At 35.9% G+C, this 21,224-nt stretch overlaps 1 protein-coding gene across 1 annotated transcript; it reads left to right on the top strand.

Moving 5' to 3' along the window:
* The first annotated feature begins 8,921 nt into the window (after positions 1-8,921).
* On the top strand, positions 8,922-20,974 carry LOC136809502 (aquaporin-9-like). The gene is made up of 7 exons (XM_067066043.1): positions 8,922-9,008; positions 13,814-13,943; positions 14,526-14,652; positions 15,307-15,444; positions 16,093-16,205; positions 17,229-17,446; positions 20,597-20,974. The coding sequence occupies exons 2-7, from the start codon at positions 13,854-13,856 to the stop codon at positions 20,760-20,762; spliced, it is 852 nt and encodes a 283-aa protein (XP_066922144.1). The 5' UTR covers positions 8,922-9,008; positions 13,814-13,853; the 3' UTR covers positions 20,763-20,974.
* Positions 20,975-21,224: the final 250 nt, after the last annotated feature.

Raw genomic sequence — 21,224 nt, 5'->3', positions numbered from 1 at the left:
AAGGGATCATGGGTTATCAGGTGTATCGCGCTCGGATAAGGACTTTCAGTTGGTCTAAAATGTTGGATGTTTTGCGTCTGATCAATAGACGGGAGCGTTACGGGAGCGCGATTAGTACTGACTACCTATATTGCGTTTCTCACCGTGAATGACCAGTCAAGTACCAGGGATAATAGGTAAACTAAATTTCTCAAAAGGACCACTTTTTGATACAAAGTTGAATATATAAATTGTGAATACTTCCCCTTATTTCAATTCACCTTATGTCAAGCAAATCGAATGAAAACAAGTAAGAAGATTTGTCATTATTATGAAATGCCATAGATATTACCGAATCATCCAGAGATATTATCAACGGACTGAAACGCTTCGCAACAGGGTCATCTTTATAGAAGAAAAACGGATTATATCAATTGTGGACCCTTCCAAGGTTTCATAGCACCATTACGTCAGCAGAATTGACGACGATGACATTTCGTAAACAAACAAGACAACATGCATGAAATAGCTTTTTAATTTCTTTCGACGCTTGGCTAATTACTTTACTAAAATTTCTCAAGAGGGTCTAGTCAATGACCTCTAAACGTGACATTATTTGAAATAGCACGTTATTTCGACACACTATTACACTTTTGAGAGATCTTTTTATACATTTGCCTTCCTGCCACCATATCTCCTGACATATTGTGATTAAAACTCAACTGATGAAGTAGACAAATAGTTAAGAATAGTTAAAGCAAAGTTCATTCAGCATCCACACCATTCAAAAAACGTTACCTAAACTTAGCGACCGTAATGCAGTGGTAGAGCATCAGGCTACGGTGCGCAAGGTTGTGGGTTCAACCCCCAGCCGGGTCATACCAAAGATTCCCAAAATGGTACTTGATACCTCTCTGCTTGATGCTCAGTAATCCAAAGAAGGATCAAGGGTAAGTGGAGCAATCTAGACAGAAAGAGAAGCGCCCTCCCCTACCTTCGGGTAGACAGCTATCGAAAGTGGAGCCTTCGGGTCGCCTCCGACTGTGGTCGTAGACTTACTTACTTAAAATGAAATAACACGATGTTTCAGCTGTGAATCGACGCTTTCTGTAGTCCTCGATTATCCCAGTTAATTAAATGTTCGATTGTGATAATTGTTTCGGGGGAGGTATTTATTCAAATATCTAGCGTATAAACTTCCTGTTCCACGAAACCTAAACTCGAACCTTAAGCATGGACTAATAATTAGATAACTAAATTATTTTCTGATCACATCTCGAACGAAACCTTTCTCTTCAGAGGGAGTATACATACAAATCATGGTGATTCATATGATCCAAAGAGGAATTCTCTTTCAAAAATACACTACCGATCTAAATAAGAGAAAATACTGCAGAAGAAAACGAGCCGACTAGATTCAAGTTACTTTATATGAGGCCCCCCAGTAGCACCTCTAATCACGCCATCACGCAAAAAAGTTTTCTCCATCACGCATCACGAAAATCGCTAAAATTTGTCATCACGCAAAAATAGCGAAAAATAGCCCAAATCACGCATCACGCCTCAAATTTTTGCCCTATCACGCATCACGCTAAAATCTTGATCACGCCATCACGCCAAAAAAAATCTCTAATCACGCCATCACGCAAGAAAAAAGTCCCAATCACGCCATCACGCAAACCGCTTGGGGGGGCTCTTATATTGCAGGAACAAACGAAATGATCAAAAGAACACTTGCACCTTATAACATATAGTGTACTTTCTATTCCACTGAGACATTGACAAGACAATTATCGAAACCTAAAGACAGTTCCTATGGACAAAAGGAACAATGTCGTATACAAAATCCCTTGTAAAGACTGTAATGCTACATATATTGGTGAGTTTAGGAGATCTTTCGCTGTCAGATACAAAGAACATAACAGAGCTGTTCGAAATGGTGATCATTGCTGGGAGAATGACCTTGAAATGAACTGGGACGAAAGGAAAGTGATAGATACTGAGGCTTACATCAAGGACAGAAAGATAAAAGAAACGATTCATTCCTTAAAGGATGAGAATCACATTAACAGCATTTCATACATTCTACCCAATAGTGAGGTCTGTTAGCACAAAGATACTTCAGATGGTGATAAAATCATGAAATTTAGCACAGATGATCTTTAGAGGGTCTAAAATTTAATTTCAAACAGTAAAACCTAATTTCCACCTGCAATGCTGGTCAAAAGGTTTGTAGACTTCTGCAATATTTGCAAAATACTTCAATATCGATCAAAAAGAAGTTCCCAAGAGGCTCTGGGTTCTCTCCAAACCCATCCAAAGCTGTTCTTTGAAAGTCACCTACTGCAGTCTAACCGCAAGGGCAAACCACAAGGGCTTGATTAACTGGCTTACTTACACCAGTATCAAAACGCTGATTTTTTGCTTGTGGTTCCCTCAAAAGCAATTCAAAAGCAATGCAACGACTTCAAAAATGTTTTTCTTAACTTCCATCCCCTTTCAGACACATTGCAGAGTCATTTTGCTCTATCTTTCATCATTTTTCACTGAAATTTCATTTGTCTACAACCTTTTGTCCAGCATTGTGGCCACCTGCAAAATTACGTCATCAGGTGGCTGGGCAAAAATTGTTTTTTGAAAATATTCAATATCTGATTATTTCAGCCGGAAAGAGCATGAAATGCTGACGAAAATCGAGGTATGAAACATGCCTTGAAGATCTTCCTATCAAAAGTTATGAAGGTTTAAAGTTTTGTGATGACGCCATCATAAGCCTTTGCAGGCAAAACCTAAAAATCCCGTAATAATGGAAGTAGTTGACCAAATTTGGTGTTTTATACATGAATCCATGTCAAAATTCATTGCTTTTTCTGATTCTGATGTTCAAATTGAATTAAAAGCTTTAAATAAATATAAAGAAACCCTATTTAGCGGACCCAGCTGGCACACAACGTTGTTTCAACGTTTATCTAATATTCACAACGTCCATAAAACGTTAAATGAACGTTGAAACAACGTTGTGTGCCAGCTGGGGAAGATCCTCGTAGCAGCCGGTTTGGTCTGCTTCTGGAATAAATCACTAAAGTTATGTCAGACCGTGTAACCCAATCTTGTGTCCGTGTAACTTTAATTCGTTTATTGGGACCAATTTAGTTTTTGTATTTCTAATCTTACCATCTACAACGTGGCCAATTAGTGAGGCAAACTGGGCAACTTTAAATAACTCTTAATTAACCAGTAATACTCATTAATGAGAAAGGGATTGGAAAGGTGTTTTTCTTTAGACTTATGTTAGATAATATAAAACTTAGGTGTGAGTCTACGTAACTTTACACCTTAATATTTTGAAGATTAGCTTAGCAACTTTAACTTTTTAACTCGTTTCTTATTTCCCCAATTAGACAGGCAAGCTGGAGAGCTCAGAATACAATATTTGAGGCTATATAATTAACGTTTTTAGTGAATACAGAATTACGTCAGATGATGTAACTCGATTGCCCGATTGTGGGTCCATGTAACTTTACACCTTTGGTAAATCTTTGGATCAGAGGCTATTTTAAATTGACTTTTTCTCTTCTTTCCTCTCGTCCGCCCGTCCATTCTCGACTGTTGTTACCGGCTTTTTATTTCTCGGGATCGACCCTACTGATTATTTTTTGCCTAGTGATCTTGTTGTAAATTAAGGCCAAAATTTGCCTAAAAATAAGGTTTTTGGATTTTGTAAACAATTGTCTAATTACATTAAAGAAATTTATAGATCATTCGCCAAAATAAATTCTCGTCAAATTTAATTTTCTTTTTTTAGTCTCTTTTTCTCCTAAGAACCCTTTTCCCTCTCTTTTTTCGGCTAAAATATTTAACAAAAATTAATTCTTGCCAAATTTAGAAATTTCATTAAATCGCCAAAATATTAATCCGCCTAATTGCACCTAAATTGGTGCATGGGCTCATGCGCCAAAATTTCTTTTCTTAATGTATTTTTCCTGATTTGTTACTCACTCAATAATGCGAAATGAAAATCTTCAAACGTTTTATTGAAATTTTGCTGAATTTTAGATTTTTTGTCAAAATTGCTTCAATGGATTTCGGTTGAGTTATGTTAAGTTATGTTTATGCCCAAATCTTAGCATTATTTGACTTCCAAAGAATTATTTTATAGGGGAGTTTCTTGCTCTAAGAAAGAATAAAAGCAAGTCCGAGAAAATTCATCAAGTCAAGATATTCAAAAATTTTCATCTTTTGCTTTGAATAACTTGGTTTGATGAATTTTCTCTGATACTTGCTTTTATTCTTTATTGGTCTAAATTATCAGTTGGTTACGGATCCTACTCTAAAGTCCCGAATAGTAAGGAGGTGTCCCAAAATAGGTGGGACAAAATTTTGAAATACATCGAATCCATAACGAGTACCAAAACGCGGAATCTTTTATTTAAATAATAATCAACTTTCAAAGATTTACAATTCTTTAAAATACTTCCTAAACTTCGTTTAAAATCCTGGGACCCCCCTCATTGGGCAAATGGAGGGTACGTGTATGTGTCGCCCTTAAGGGTACCTTTTTTGGACTTCCAAAGTTCCATTAAGTGTTGGAAAAATAGGGCAATTTCAACTTTCTGCCCCTAAAAACATTTGGTCAGATTAGTCACAACATTTTTCCTCCATTTTAGTCCCGCTAAGGGTCGGAGAGGGTCGAAAGTTGGGCGGCAGATACCCGTCAGCTTGAAAGATTCAAAAAATTTTGGACCGTTTGATAGTCCTAATCCAACTTCTTGGAAAACTAACCTTCCAGGTATCAACATCCTATTTAGGATAAATTTATCCCGGAATTAATTTTATTCTAGGAAATACGTAATGGGTCAAAATAGAACCTAGTCCCTTAGTTCGCTTTTTTATTCTGATAACGCTCACGATTGTATTAGCGCATCAGTAAAATCAAAAAGTGGTGCAAGTGGCTCTGTGTACGAAATAGTAATGGGTAATAATTTTTCGGGAATCATTTATTCCTTTGAAACCAGGGACCCCTTTAGAACTCTCGTTTAAAATAAGACCTATATAACTATACATAAGAAACAGTCACTTAATTTTCCTTAAGTTTTTAAAAATAGACCATTGAACTCATTATAAGCATCATTAGAATCTCATTAAGTTTACCAAAATTACCTTGGAATCTTAGGTGTGTCAACTGTCAATTGCTTCTTCCTCTCACTCTCTCGTCAGCTTTGTGTGGGATATTGGGTAATGATTTCTTCATCAAAACAAGGAAACGTGTTTTCAGACCACACACACTTGCAACAGTCAAAAAGAAAAAATCTAAAGCATAACGCACTAACATTGCTTCACCAAACCTACTGAACGAACAGTCTATTATATGTTTTTGTCATTGTGCTGTCTTGAGTGCTTACCATAATGGTAATATTAAAGAAGAGCTTTTCAGACCACACAAGAGTTACTTTCTAATGATCTCAAACTGTACGAGAAACAAGAAATTTCAGTTGATGCTCAGTTGCTCCGTAATTTTCAGGCTTAAATGTTCCGAAAATGTTCTTAATTTGCTTACTTTTCCAACATATTGTTTGAAAAAAATAAACATTTCTGAAAGATGAAGACCTGGATTTTTCCCTTGTTCTTAATTTTTGGCCCAAAATCGGGCATTTTATTAGTATTTCATGTATGTCTTTTAAAGAGGCAGTGCTTCGTCAATTCAAGTTCGTTTTCCAAGAAACCAACGCTTTGTAACGACTATACTTGTATAACACCCCTTCTCACAGACCCGGTGGGGATAAAAAAAACGGACTGAAACTCCATGGGGATTGATATTCTCATATTTTTAATGGCTCCCCATTTCAATTCTTTTGTTTTCAAATCAGAAAGTTAAGTTGGAGTGGGAAAAATATCTTAATATGTTGCAGCGAGGATTGGTTTATTTGATTATTTTCAGTGGGGACAAAAATTGGAGGATAATTTCCCACCGGGGACGATATTTTGGGCAATCTTTCCAGTGGGTCTATGAGAAGGGAGTGTTGTATACCATTGTTTGTATGTACTAAAAAGGCCAAAAAGCGGTAAGTAAGGCGAAAACTTAACTTGTCTGGGTATGAACCCAGGGGCATAGAGGTACCACTTTCTCCGGGGAGTACGAAATCTGCCAATATGCATTTTTCATCAATTTTGTTTGAGTTATAAATATCTGAAGACAGGGGTGGTGTAACAATCGAACTTATTCATCCTATTTTTTTTCGATTTTCACAATTAAAGGTTCGATTAATAAATCTGATCGACATTTTTCGTTCGATTAAACTCGACTAGTTCCATTGCCGATCTGTTCGATTAGACAGCCTGGTGTATAGAAAAAAATTCAATAATCAAGTTATGTCGATTAAATATCTTCGTCTAATGAATTAAATAAGAATATGATTTACAATATATACATAATATTTTCAAAAGGTTTATCTGAACATATTTTGTTCTTTGTCAACCTAGACTTGTATCCACACAATGCTCGTGATAAGTACCCATCAGCCAGCAGACAGCGCCAATACTTCTGTGGGTATTGCAGGTCCGGTGGAACAATCGTTAAATGGGGAGGCTCAAAATGAGATAAAATTCGCTAGGAATTTGAAAGAAAAATCTCATTTGATCAAAAGTGGGGAGGCTGAAGTCTGCCCAGTCTCCGCGCTTCCGCCAGGCCTGTATTGTTAAGATGTTTGACTTTATTTTAGTATTTTGTCTATGTTTCGAGTTTCCATAGTCAATCCGCCTCAATTGTTTCAGCCAATAACCAATGGCAATCGTTACACATCGAATGATTGAATCCATTCTCACTTAACTTCTCTAAATGTTTTTTCATTTTTAGTTTATGTTTTCGCATCATGCCATATTCTTTGAAATGTACTATCAGGGTAATATACCCTTCGTCTTTCAATCACAGTTAGTACCCATTTTTTGAGTGTAATTTTTGAGAATATCTCTTAAAACCAAACTATAGCAATGAAGTTTTTGCTGCAGTCGTCACAAGACACTTCAACTCAACAAATCTACAGAACGTGCAAGCAACGTGATATGAATGTTCATACGACGTTGACTGTTTGTCATCGATGTTAGAAAAATGTTGTTTTGACGTCGCATCGCTCTTCAGATTCTTATCTCAATTTGTCATGATTTGAACGTTCATACGACGTTGACTGTATGTCATGAATGTTAAAAAAACGTTTGTTTTGACGTCGCGTTTGCTCTTCAGATTCTTATATCAATTCATTTTTCCACTTCAAATGCTTCCAAACATCTATCCAGTTTTATCATCGTTTGATCAAAGCTTTAGCCATCATTTTGACCAGTCTGTAGTTTTGTTTTCGTTGCTTCCGTCCTTTTCCAATCATGATTTCTTTGCAAATGTGTGGATGAATAGAACAAAATTGGCTCATTTTTTCCGACTGAATAATATGAAAAGAGAAAATGTCATAAAATTGTCAATTGCAACAATATTTTTCTTGAAGAAATCTAAATCACTCAAAAATATGAAGAAGTGAAATTTCATTTTTCATACCCTGCTTTTAGTACTTTCACTATTAATTTACACTCGAAATTCAATTATTCTGAAAGGTTTATTCTTAGATTTTTCTCATTTCTTGGCTACTTTTTTTGAGGCACGTTAAACTATTACAAAGTAAAACCGTCACAAAGAATCGTCAAAGAGCTACTATATATCTCACCACTGATTTGTTGCCCTTGCCAACAGCTTCTGCTCCGAAAACTGAAAGTCCTTCAGCCTCTTTTACCACCAGAAGGCTCAAAATCACTACAGTCAACAAACAAGTCATTGATAGTTTAACCATATTGTTTCTTTGAAAAAGTTTCAATTTCGTCTTAAAGTCAAGTAGTACAAGCTACTCTTTGTCATTTAATTTTCGTACTGAAGTTTCTTCTTTTAGTGATCAAACATTTATACCTATACACCAATCAATTAAATGTAATTAATTGTTTGATGAGATCATCCTTAACCAAAACCAATCTCCATATTATAAAATCTTGTAACCCATAACAACGGTTGAGTCACGTGAATATCCTCAATGTCCAATATAAAGAATCTTTGATGCAGTTTTCTTTTCTAATTTACCAGCTCGGAAAAAGATGTTTACTTATTAGACATGTCTGCTAATTAGACATCCCCATTTTGAGTTCACGTAGATTAGATCATTTTCTGTTTCCAGTTGTTTAAAATTCTTCTGAATTCGAAAGCTGTCACAAAACTATATAGAATACTTTTAAAACGGAAATGGCCGATTTTCTTACCTAACTCGAGATATTTCACGCGTAAATTCCACTACTTTTTACCACATTTTGATCTAAAATTAATTAAGCATTAATTGCATCTTCTGCGTGAATTATCTCGAGTTAGGTAATGAAATTGGCTATATCTGTTTAAAAGTCTTCTATATATTTTTTTGGGAATTTTCGAATGGTATATATGATATTGTCGGAAAATGAGTTTGAAATTTTCAAAAAATTTCGCCCTTAACGTTTTGACTGGGGAAAAAAATTGCCAAAAAAAAAGGGATGTTCTACCAGTGGGATTTCCTACAAACAGCCTGTATTTTTGTAACACAACCACACTCACTATCAGTGACAAGCAGACAGGACCTCTATATAAGCTGATGCCTAGTTGGAAATTGGAAAAATTGATTAGTGTATGCGAATTATAGAGAGTTCTTTCCAATAGCTTTTTCGATGAGCGGTTGCAAACAGTGTGTTTGAAACACGCTGACCTAGTAAATATTTAAAATGAATCTAGTAGTGATGTATGCATAAGTAAAATTTATTGAATCAAACGTGTTTTTTGCATAAGTTATCAATATACTTGTCCAAATATAATAGTGTCGTCCGAGCTGTATTTTCGTATGAATTTTGCATAACATAAAAATAACGTTTCCCAAAATTAGAAACTTTAGACAAGGATTTTTTAATCTTGATGTCAGTGGTTTTTTTACTTGAGTGGAGGCAAACGAAATCGTTAATCAGATATTTCCTTTTTGGTAAGCTTCTAGCATTTCAATTTTAAGAGCTGTGTTGTACATCGGTTGGACGGACACAGAAACGTTGTCTGAAAGTTAGACGGGTATTGTTTTTATGCTTTGTACTCATTTTTGCAGTAGAGCTTTTACACGTTTTTTTATAAGTACACCCCATTCTCACAGACCAGGTGGGATTTTCTCAGCCAGTAGGGGTGAAAATAACGAACTGAAACTCGATGGGGATTGATACTCCCATATTTTTTGGTTGGGAACTTAAACTCCATTGTTTTCAAGTCAAAAAATTCAGTGGGGATGGGAAAAATAGCATGATATTTTGCATTGAGGATTGCTTATCTGATTATTTTAAGCGAGGACAAAAAAAAGAGGATAATTTTCCACTTGGCACGATATTTTGGCCAATTTTTCCAATGGGAAGTCCCGCCAGTGGGTCTTTGAGAAGGGCATGTATAAGTACATCCAAATTTTTTGTTCCTTCGTTTGTTCTTAACGTTTTAAGTTTTAAACATAAATCTGTTCTTATTTCAACCATTTTGTGTGTATATTTGTCCACTTTCATAAGAAATTTGGTGTTTTAGAGTCGGGAAAGCCTTTAAACACTTTTAACTTGTTCTTAATATTTTTGCCATCGAAGCGCTATGTTCTTATGTAGATTGTTCTTTTAAAACAGTGTACAAAAATAAGTTACAAACCATGTTTTTCCACTATGTAGTCTATCATCAAGTCTCTAATAAATCTATAAGCAAACAAATACTGTTCAAATATCTTAGTTTCAACTACGATTGAGTATTTATCTTAACCATATTTGGATTGACGAGTGCTATCAAAAACACTCCATCTTACGTGTGAAATCTAATATTCTTAAGCCAAACATGAAATCTTGAATAGTACTTTTGATTTAAGTTGGAATCTTTTAGAGATTATTCCTTTGAAGGAAGACACTGTTTATGGGGTGGTTACTGGGCTGCAGAGCTAGTTTGATATGAATTAAAGAAAATGGTGTTTTCTCGTTTGTTTTTTTGGCAAGCTGTCGAGAAAATTTGAAATAGATTGTTGTTCTCTCTTTAATTTACTCGAATATTTAAATTTGAGACGGTTAGGCAGACTTCCAGGCTATATTCGGAACCTTACTGGACCATTTTTGAACTTTTGGATCCTCAGCTCCTAAGGTCCTAAGTTTTAAGTCTAGCGTTAAAACTCAGAGTTAAAACTCTTACCCTTCGAACCTACTTTAGAGCACTTACAAATCGATTGTGGTTTCAAAACTTCATGGGTAATTTCCCATTTGTCTCAAATATTTCCTGAAGGATTGAAGATCTTGCGAGCTTAAATAACCCTTTATAAACCATAAGTTGGAATGTTCGTATATTTTCTTTGAATTAGACTAAGAGTTACCAACATGGCGTTCTATATCCATTAAGAACGGATTTAGGATGGGCTACAGTGTACTGTTTCCGTCGTCGCAAACGCCAGGTAAAAGTACAGTTTGCTCTTGAAATATTTGATACAAAGGAAGATCATTCAGTTTGGAAAACGGAGACTTGATGCCCTCTAATGTACTTTCGGAAACCCACTCTCTAAGGGTGCACATGACACACTTATTTAGCCTATTATAGCACTATTAGAAAAGCAGAGAATTTGGCACTTATGTTTCATAGCCCCGGTAAAGGTTTTCCCTCAGTGGGGATGAAAATCTTTATCGAAATCCAAAATAGAGGTAGAAATTCTATTATCCTCAGCCCAAATATCCCAGTGGGGATGGTTTAGGAGTTGGGAATAAAATCAAAGTCAATTTTTCAATGGGCTGACATTGAACTGTATTTCTTCCGCTGGGAACCAAATTTTGGAAAAATTTTCCAGTTGGGGTGAGGTCCCCAGCGGGTCTGTGTAAAAGGTGTAATTTGGCATTCGAGATGTTTTTATACAGATAAAGCTACATGCCTATGAGATTGAAAAATACTTTTTGTGATGTCAGAATTTAAATATTTTTTCTATGGTAAAAATATCGTTTTTAATGATAGATAGCCCTCCGAATGCCTTCGAAATGGGTCTTACTCCCGAAGGAGTAGGAATCACGGTGCTGACAGACACTGGGACTTGACAGATGCGAGCTGCCAAGCCATGGCGTATACTGTGACACTCGAACGACACTGGGAGAGCGATGCTCACGCTCACTCACAATGCTCAATTTCCCTCATATGGCACGGGTTGACCCATGACAAGCTGAAGTTTTTACAAGCTCTTATTTGATTTGGTAGGTCGTTAAGATGTAATAAATCTTATTACTTTTTCTAATCAACGCGTCATCTCTATCACTTTAAATGACCAATTAGTGAAGTATCTTGTAAAAACTCCAAGGCATCTCGTTGACCCGGGCGAAAGTACATTCACTTGCTGAGTGAATCGTAGTGACACGGTGGTTATCGAACTCGGGCCTTCCAGGCGGGAGTCAAGGATGATAGCCATTATATCACTACGCTTCATTTTTAATGATAGTGAAAAAATCGTTCTGGTGGTTCAACTAAGTGTAAACAGTGTTTTAACATCAATCTGGACGCGGGTTTTGTCTAAAAGTGCGTTGTATTCCCCCAATAAATAATTACAAAAAATTCATTATTAAACGTATCAAAACTCTGTTTATTAGAAAACTTTCTGTAAAAGCAAATCTCTGACTAACCACCACTTTGCTACCATTTTGTGTTACTGGTGTAAGAGACAAAGAACATGAAATTCTTCATAGTAAGATTTAGAATGCCATGGTGACGGGTGTTTGTGAGTGGCAAGGATATCCTTCATGTTTAACACCGTCTTTCTATATATCCTGAGTATCAGAGATTAAGTTTTCAAAGAATATGTACTAGTTATCGCATGACTTCGAGTGCAATACGAGAAATATTTTACGAGTTCCGAGATTTTTCCGTAATATTTTTCCGAGCCTTTTTTAGGCGAGGAAAAATATCGGTAAAATCTCGGAACGAGTAAAATATCGAGTATTGCACGAGAAGTCATGTGATAACTAATTTATTGTCGACTCAAAAAAATTGTCCTGATATAAATTTCTTTTTGTTTTTGTTTTAAAACTTACTTCCGCCTTGCTTCTTTCTTCTGTGTAGTTTCGAATGTTTTTATTCGAAAATCTAATTCGAACGTTAGATTCGAACAATAAAACATTCGATATGTTCCCGCCGAAAATATTCACACAAAAACAAAACAGAGAAGCATTTTCGATCATTTTCGACCCAGAAGTTTTGTTTTGAAGAGTTGTAGATTTTTCAGATATGTATTTGAAAATTTCTAGATTGATAATTCAAAATGCAGATGGTGTACAGTATTGTTTCGAAAGAGAAGAAACTCTTCATCATTGGATTAATCAGATTGATCTTATTGATAACATTCAGTCTTTTTCTATGTTTTTGTTTCGATGCATGAAAAAGAATAGCAGAGGAAAGGAGTTCCATGATGGAAATGTATGCTTGTAATAATGGTTGAAGAACAACATATTTTCAAGAGCAAAACAATTTGGATATTTTCTTGATTATCGTCAAGCTTTAAATGTTTCGAATTTTAGAAGAAAGATGTAATGATTGTTGAGTTGAAAATTCAAGGACGTACCTTGTCGAGAATGAGAATTAGGAGAAAACTTTTATAAAAAATCACTCGTCATTTGATTTAATACAAGACATTTCACTTCCCTTGCTATGTTATGAGAAATCTTATTGGCAAACATTCAAGAATCTCAAATTTTTTTGTATGCATTGATAAAAAACTGTTTGTTTGGTTATCACACGGACGAATTTTATACCAAAAGCTGAAAATATTTGGGTGGTGTCAAGTAGTTTTATAATTTCTTAGTTTATCAGATTTGATTTTAGTGTTATTTGGAAGAACTCCAAAGTAAAAGTTAATCTGAAAATATTTTTGTTGCGTTTTTCCCTTTGACTCCCAGTTTCTCCTAGTTCTTTTCGGCTGTTTTGTTTTGATTTTTCTCCTGCCGCTTACCCAGTCCCCCAAAAGTCAACGCGGTCATATTTCCATACTAGAGAAATATGAAATATCGCAAATATCTCGATGCTCTCGACCAATCAAAACGCTGATATTTTTTTGGGTCGGCAATAAATCACCCTCTCAAGACCAATAATATAAATTTTATCGTGCATGTGTCAATCTAACCAGTGTAGAAAGAATCAAATATAAAATTGATTTGTCGGCACAGGTCGATATATGATTTCGGCCTGTGCTTTTCATGGTAATTTCTAAAGGGGTTCGATTGACGTTGTTTTAACGTTCTGTGCTAGTTAGGAACGGTAAAAGTGAAGAGGCTTTAACAAGGTCAATTTCGTTAGTCAGAAGGTCAATTTTGCTCTGGGTCCGTGTAACAGATGTATAGACCTACTCTGTCTTTCCCAAGCCACGACAGTCTTTTTTTACGAAAGTAGAAAACGTTGGAGACCACAGTTTGCCGTCGTTAATTTGGTGTTTTAAGATAAACAACTAGTATGACACAATGCAAGGTCAGAAAATAATCTCCATTGATCAAATTACCGGTGCGAACTGTGATCCACTTAGTAGTGTTTTATTGTGTTTTATTTTAAGTGTTTTATTTATAATATCTTCAATCGGCACCGAAATATTTGGCGAAAAAGGGGAATCCCCTCAAAACTTTAAAACCGCAAGTGATTTTTAAGTGCTTTGAAGTACGGTTTGACAGTAGAACTTCTCGAAAATAGTCCAATATGGCTGAGATATGGCTCAGGTTGGTAAAATGGAAAGCTTTTATTTGAATAAATATCTTTTATTTCTTTCTGTAGGATCTGCAACCAATTAAAACCAATCAAAACATCGTAAAGTATGGACCGACTGATTAAGAAATATGGTGGAACTGCTCCAGAAAACATTCGATTGTTTTTGGCAGAATTCATGGGAACCTTTATTTTGATGGTACTATTTTTTTCATGATATTCATGACGTATTGTTTTCTACGGAAATACCCTGGTTTTAGCCAGCAGTGGCAAATCTAAACTAGACAAAAGTTGTCTAAAATATGCCACTGCTGGGTTTGAGTGGTTTGAGGCAAAGAGCCTCCCCGAAAAAAAAGCATTTTTTGAAATACTTTTGATTAAAATCGTGGCATCGTTGAGGACATCATTGCCACCAGATGACATCATCATTTTTCAAACGCCAAAAATTAGACCCCTTTAACTTTATTCTTTCGTTTAAATTTTATTGTTCAAGCTTTGTGAGCAGTAGCGCTGTGGCAGGAGACAAGAGAGGAGGGGCAAATGCCCCCAGTAGCTGAACTTTTTGGGGACGCCAAAAAAAATTGGTAAATAATTACTAATTTTGGGTCCATTTTGCTTTTTCACACTTTAAAATTAGTGTTTTTTTGGCCAAAAAAAATAGAAAATACCAAAACTTTTCGTAAGCCAAGCCTTGTAAGATGCTTTCCAAGAAAATTTCCAAAAACCACTGTTCTTTCTGTTCCCCATGGATAAATACGACTGTAGATATTTTTCACTTTAGATGTTTGGAATCGGAAGTGTAGCGTCGGCTGTTTTAGGTGAAGGAAAAGTTGGAACTTATATCTCTATTAATTTTGGTTGGGGAATCGGATGCGCGTTGGGTGTTTACTGGTCAGCTGGTATATCAGGTAAGTTCGTATTAGGGAGATAAATTTCCAGATTTGTCCTATAAAAAAATTGTGGCAAATTACTTTCAATGAGTACTAATAATAGGCAGTCAAGCTCTAGGATCCGTAGCTCTGTTGTGGGCCGAAATTGCATATGATTGGCTCAAAGGTAGACATGATTTTTTTTGAGAAAAGGCATGTGAATTAGGTCTCGCTATTTTTTTATGGCTAAAAAGCTGAGACGTTGTCCTGTGACATCTGTTATATTTTGGACAAAATTTGGTGTCAATCACGCTCTACCTGACAGAATCTTAAAATTCAAATGACTGCATTTTAAGAAAACTTTTTGGCTCAAAATTCCATGTTGTATCCGATGATAATGATCTTTTTCTGCCTCTATCATCAGATGCTATGGATTCTAAGGGATATTAAACACATCAAAAAATTGAATATCAAGCTAAGCTTAGATCCCGAAATTTAATATTTATGAAGAGTATTCACCAAAAGAATGAGTATTTTTAGCCAAGTTCGACCATCTTTTCTCCATTGACTTAGAGAGCTTTTCGGACATTTGACGACCAGACACACAAATATATAATATCTGATTCTTGATCAATTGAAGTTGAGAAAACAATTTTCAAAGTATTCTTATAAGTTGTTTTTGTTTATATTCAGGTGGCCATATCAATCCAGCTGTAACTTTAGCAATGGTGGTATGTGGGCGGCTCCACCCATCAAAACTTCCTGTTTATTGGATAGCTCAATTTCTAGGCTCTTTCATGGCATCCGCCCTTTGTTTTGGCTTGTATAAAGGTTAGATTAATTATTTTCATCAATCTGTGATATGCAGCATTGCAATGCCTTCTGACATTACATTACGTACCCGCAGTATCTGATTGGTTGTATGTAAAATCAGTCAAAACGTCAATTTCAATCAATCAGCTGTTGGGTCTGCGGAAGACATTGTAATGGTGCATATCATGAATATATAATTTGTTAGACCATGTTCGCACGTGACAGTTCCGTTTTGAAATGAGTCATTTTATTGGCTAGAAGTGACGAAAAACTTGAATGTAGCCAATAGGATTGCCATTTTGTAACGTCTGAACCTGATTTGAAGAATCGGTTGAATTTAGAAGCAAAACAAAAACTAGTGCACGCTTAACTTAATGCGAACGGATTGGATTGTATGACTTTTTTAGTAAAGTAAAAAAGCAGTACTTTATTGATACTTTAGGGAAAGGTCGTTTAGGAATTTCGAGCCGTTCATTTTCTCGAATTATTTTTACATTCTGTCAAATTTTAAGCAACAACTTCATATAGATACAAATCAAGGTAGATGGGAAACTCTTAATTAGCAGACAATATTAGGTAAACGTGTTAGTGTACGCTGATTTAAAATGTCTGCCTTTTAGATTGTTATCTACTTGGAGGTTTTACTGTATTTTCTTTCCTCCTTAGACTTGATTTATCTCCATGACGGAAGTTCGATCGATCTGACCTTAGGAACGGCTGGCATTTTTTCCACATACCCTCATGACGGTGTTGGGAAGGGCACAACTTTCGGTGACCAGGTACAAAACAGTCTTTTTAGTTATTTAACACACCTGCGTCCCAGATCTGGGACCTATCACCCTACAACTCCAGCCTCACTGAAAAATTACTTTGTTTTTCAGCAATGGAAGAATGGCAATCCAATAACACTGAATTCTTTTACCTGGGAATAATAGACTTTATATCCCCATTGGGATTTCCTTAGAGATTTTCATCCCACTGTGGGAAAAAATTCCACCAAAGCTGTAAGACCGGGCTTATTACAGTTGACGCTCTCTATTTCGATTTGCAACAGGAATTGAATTTTCATCGAATGAGGTAGGATATCAAATAGTAGAAAGTCGTTTAGGAGAGTTTCTTGTTGACGGTGAAGTTCAATATTATCGAGTTATAGAGCATAGCGAATAGTAAAACGTCAACTCAGTGATAATATTGTTACAGGACAATAGTTTGCATGGTTTGCATAAACAAATACAAATTGTCCTTTCTATTATGTTTTGCTTATTTTCTACTATGTCTTAATAAGTAGTTGTCTAACATGATGGATAATGGAAGATTTTCGTTGAAACCTTATCGGGGAAAAAAATGTCGGAGTTTTATTTAGTCGGTTTTTTTTTCGTCGAAGAAAAATTTCGTCACCTAGAGGCATTTTCGTCACTTTCCCCCGGCCAAATTTTCAAATTCGTCACTTTTCTCCGACGAAATTTACAATTTAGTCACTTTCACCCAACTAAATTGTCCAAATGAAATGGTTTCCTTCACTAGCTCGAAAAAAGATCTTGTAATTCGACGTTTAAAGCACTAATTTCGGTTAATAAAGGTGTAAAAAATTTGGATTTCAATTTTGGTTGAGGTTTAAAAAATTGGGTAAAAGTTTTGGTCGGGGATAAAAAAATTGGGTAAAAGTTTTGGTCGGGTGATAAAATATCGGGGAAAAAATTCTTCGGAGGAAAATTTCGTCACCCCCTCAAAGTTTTCGTCACTTTCCTCCGACATTTTTTTCCCCGATAAGATATTTCGTTTAAAATTTTTTCTTTCAATAGGTTGTTGGCACCATGCTTTTAGTTGGAACAGTATTTGCCCTTACCGATAAACGGAACTCGCCACCAAATTCCGGAATACTTCCACTTATTATTGGATTAGTTGTTTTTGTTATTGGAATTAGTTTCGGAATAAATTGTGGATACGGGATTAATCCGGCCCGTGATCTGATACCGAGGATTTTTACGGCGATTGCTGGTTGGGGATCGGAACCTTTCAAGTAAGTTTAATGAAGATTTCGAACAATTTCAAAATGTTGTACAGTGGAGTCACTATAACTCGAACACGCACTAGGAAAATAAATTTTTTCGAATTAAAGAAACTTTGAATTGTAGAGTAAGGTTTATAAGACATTGTCAACTGAAGCGAACAGAAAACTTACTCGAGTTGAGAAGACAGTTTATTTATAAAGGTTCACGACCAGCGACCACGACCGGCGACCAGATAAATTTGGGTTATCGTGTTTTTTCTCTTTCTCCACCGTAGAGTCTTTCTCTTATGATAATTTATTCATCGAATTGAAGAGTAAAGCTCACCCCTGTCTCACCTACAGTGGTTATAAAGCCACGTGCAAAAGGTGTAGAGCAGCCATTTCAACGCTCTTGGAGCTTGAATAGAGTGTCAATTTCTATCCTTTTGTATTTTCGGCATCAAAATATTAATGGCAAAATTGGAATGGAATTGGCTGGAATCTATTTAGGAAACTTTATATTTGATCATCAGATCATTATTTTGTCAAAATAAGTAATTTTGACAATGTAAGGAGAATTTAATAATTGACGAGATTGACGAGATTGATATCTCTAAAACTGGCCTGGCCCAGTATTTAGTATTCTCTAGCTAGAGTAATTCTCAGCCACGTGCTCAGTGGTTCATTTGAAAGCCACATCAGGACTCGATTTGGATGTTCTCTACGGTGGAGAGAGCAGGTAAACTCGATAACCCAAATCTATCTGGTCGCCGGTCGTGGTCGCTGGTCGTGGTCGCCATTTCTGGTCGATGTTTAGAAACTCCCGATTCTTTCAGTTGATTTTCATTTAATATCTGGTTATCCTTTTAAGTTAAATAGATTTCACTGTATCAACATTCACTCGTGACGTCAACCTATTTATTTTGAGAGATAAATACGAGTGTACTCTTTTCCTTTGCAAACCAATCTCGTGGACGTAGTAAAAATAGTGTAAAGAACGACCGTGAAAACGAGTAAAAACCTGAAGGGCTAGAAAGCAAATGTTCTAAATGAGCCCCCCCCAGCGGTTGGCGTGATGGCATAATGGAGGGTTTTTCGTAGCGTGATGGCGTGAAATTTTGAAAAAACGGCGTGATGGCGTGAAAATGAAGTGCCGGCGTGATCGTGAAAATTATATTTCTTAGTTGAATCGTATTTCTATGTCCATTTTAGCCAATTTAGAGGGTTTAAATTTCAAAATTTTCTTGGTCGACCCCAACTATGGTGGGGCCTCATATAGGGCCTCCTATAGATCTCATTTTAAAACATAAAAGAAACGGTGCAAGCAGTTCTATTCATCTGCCATTTATCCTTGTAACTTCCGATTGTTTTTAGCAGTTGCTAGCTAGTCTTCAAAATAATAAAGTCGAATGCTATGAGAGGGTCGAAAATTGAAAATTTTCCCCCACCAGCACAAACCATGGTTGCGCTTCCTCCGTAACTAACATTTTCCTCTCTTTCTTAGATGCTTTTTCTTATAGATGCATCAAAGACATCAGGTCCTTTATTTCAGGAAAACATACATTTGTAGCAAAGCCTTAAACAGAAAGAAGCAACAGGTTTATTATGAGGTGCAATTTTAAGCAGATTGATCAAAGGAATCGTGTGATGTTTAAACCATATTTTGGAAAAAAGAGAGTAAATGAGGGCGATTTTAGTCATACTAAATTGAAATTTCTCCCGTCGGCGCAAACCATGGTTGCGCCTCCTCGTTCCCCTTTTGAAAACTATTCACGCTAATTCACAATTAATGCCCATGGGTCCCGTCAACGGGGGACCAGGGGGCATGGCCCCTCATGTTGCTTGTACTTTTAACAGATTTCCATTATTTTTAAATGAATTATTTTTCAAATTGAATTGAAATGGGTCCTAAAATAGCACTTTGAGCCCTTCAAAATTCAATAAAATTTTCTCCGTTACCCATCAACAATGGTGGGCTTTGTCAATTTACTCAAATATACCTCAGCCCTCAAACCGGTGCCCTTTGATGTGACCAGTTGTCCAACAATTTTTTATATGCATAAGTCAAGATTACGTCATTTTTCCTATCGAAAACACCCAAAAAAACTTTGTGGGCAAAAATTAAGTTTATATAACAAAATATGAGCATGAAAAAAAATTTCTAGGCGTAATGGCGTGGAATCGAGAAAAAATTGGCGTGATCGCGTGAATTTTGGGTCCGCTGGGGGGGGCTCCTAAATAGGATTGAGGATGCTAAATCCGACCTCAGTTGCGCGGCCTTAAGAGACCCGCTTAGTTTTTATACAAATTTCAGATTAAAAGTAAAATTTCACAGTTTCAAAAAATATAAACCTCTGGAAAACAAAGGAAATACTAAAGTCGATTTGTCGTCAAAAATACGGCGTATATTCTAAGGCTTCACTTTTTCTTGCCCGAGAAAGGTTAAAGATTCACTTCTAGCCTTTTAAAAATAAAATTCAACCAAAAGATTTTTTTCAATAGTCCCTAACGGAACCTCTAAATATTACTGGCTAATTGTTTTTCAAAGTCATAATATGTTTGTACAATCATAGTCATAATATTTTAGGAAAAAGGGAAACCCCTACAAATTTTCAAAAACACAAACGATTTGGAAGTGCTCTAAGCTAGGTTGGAACTGTAGAATTCTACAAAAATGGTCCAATAAGGCTCAAAATATAGCCTGAAACCCGTGCCAAATTGAAATATCCGATTAAATTTTTGGCCCAAAATCGACTTTCTTGCCCGAAACTCCAAATTTCGAAAAACGAGAAAATAAGCTAAATTCTCATTGGATTTTGACCATGATTGTACATTCTGCTTGAAGACAAAGACAAATCGTCATATCTTTTTCAGGAATATGTTATTTCTTAAAATTATTTGGTGGTCTTACTAAGGGCCATGGAAGGAATCTTTGAGTTAAGTTTTATTTTTTGGCTGGTTTATCCTTTTATCAATGCGTTATTTACCTCACTCCATAGCTCTAAATTTCCTTAACTCGAACAAATTTGCATGAATCTATAAAAAGGTAGCCCTTTTTTATTGATCCACAGGACTAAGCTAACAATTTAAGCACTAGAAGACGTTTTCGAGTTAAGGAGTTAATTGAAATATTGTGATTCAAGTTACAGAGACTCAACTGTATTCATTTCTTGTTTTCAGGGCTAATGGTTATTGGTTTTGGATTCCAGTTTTTGGTCAGTTCTTCGGTGGTGTGTTAGGAGCCTTATTATACGTCATTACTGTTGAATTACATCATCCGAAAGAAACGGAAGCCGAACGAATGGGTTTGTTGGAAACAGCTAAGCAGGAAGAAAATGAAGCTTAAAATTTTCCTGAGAAGATTTAAAGATAATATTTTGGGGTAAAAGAAAGTGACAGAAAGGGCAACTCCCCCGAGGCGAGTCAGATAGATAAAAGCTACTTCTTTACGATTCTTTATTGATTTAGAAAAAAAATTACAATCAAGTGTTATGATCTAAGTATAGAAAACGTTTTATTTATTATATCAATAAAAACATTCGAAAGAGTATCAATAGAGTCCTTTGTGTGAGAAATGTGTTTTTATCAAATGTATTTCATCATTTCAAACTTTGTTGTCGCACTTGTTTTTCTCAAATCTCTGTTTTTATAGCGCTGCGCATACTAATGTCGCAAGACACTGTAGCTTAGTGGTTAAAGCACCTGTCTCGTAAACAGCAGATCCCCAGTTCAAATATGGGCAGTTCCTTCTAATTGTGTCTAGCCCAATCTCGTACATAGAGTGCTATCTTTCATTCCCTAATCTCAA

Source organism: Clytia hemisphaerica, unplaced genomic scaffold (genome assembly GCF_902728285.1).
Source record: "Clytia hemisphaerica strain Z4C2 unplaced genomic scaffold, Clytia hemisphaerica genome assembly, whole genome shotgun sequence".
NCBI lineage: Eukaryota > Metazoa > Cnidaria > Hydrozoa > Leptothecata > Clytiidae > Clytia > Clytia hemisphaerica.
This window is presented reverse-complemented; position numbering and strand designations above follow the sequence as displayed.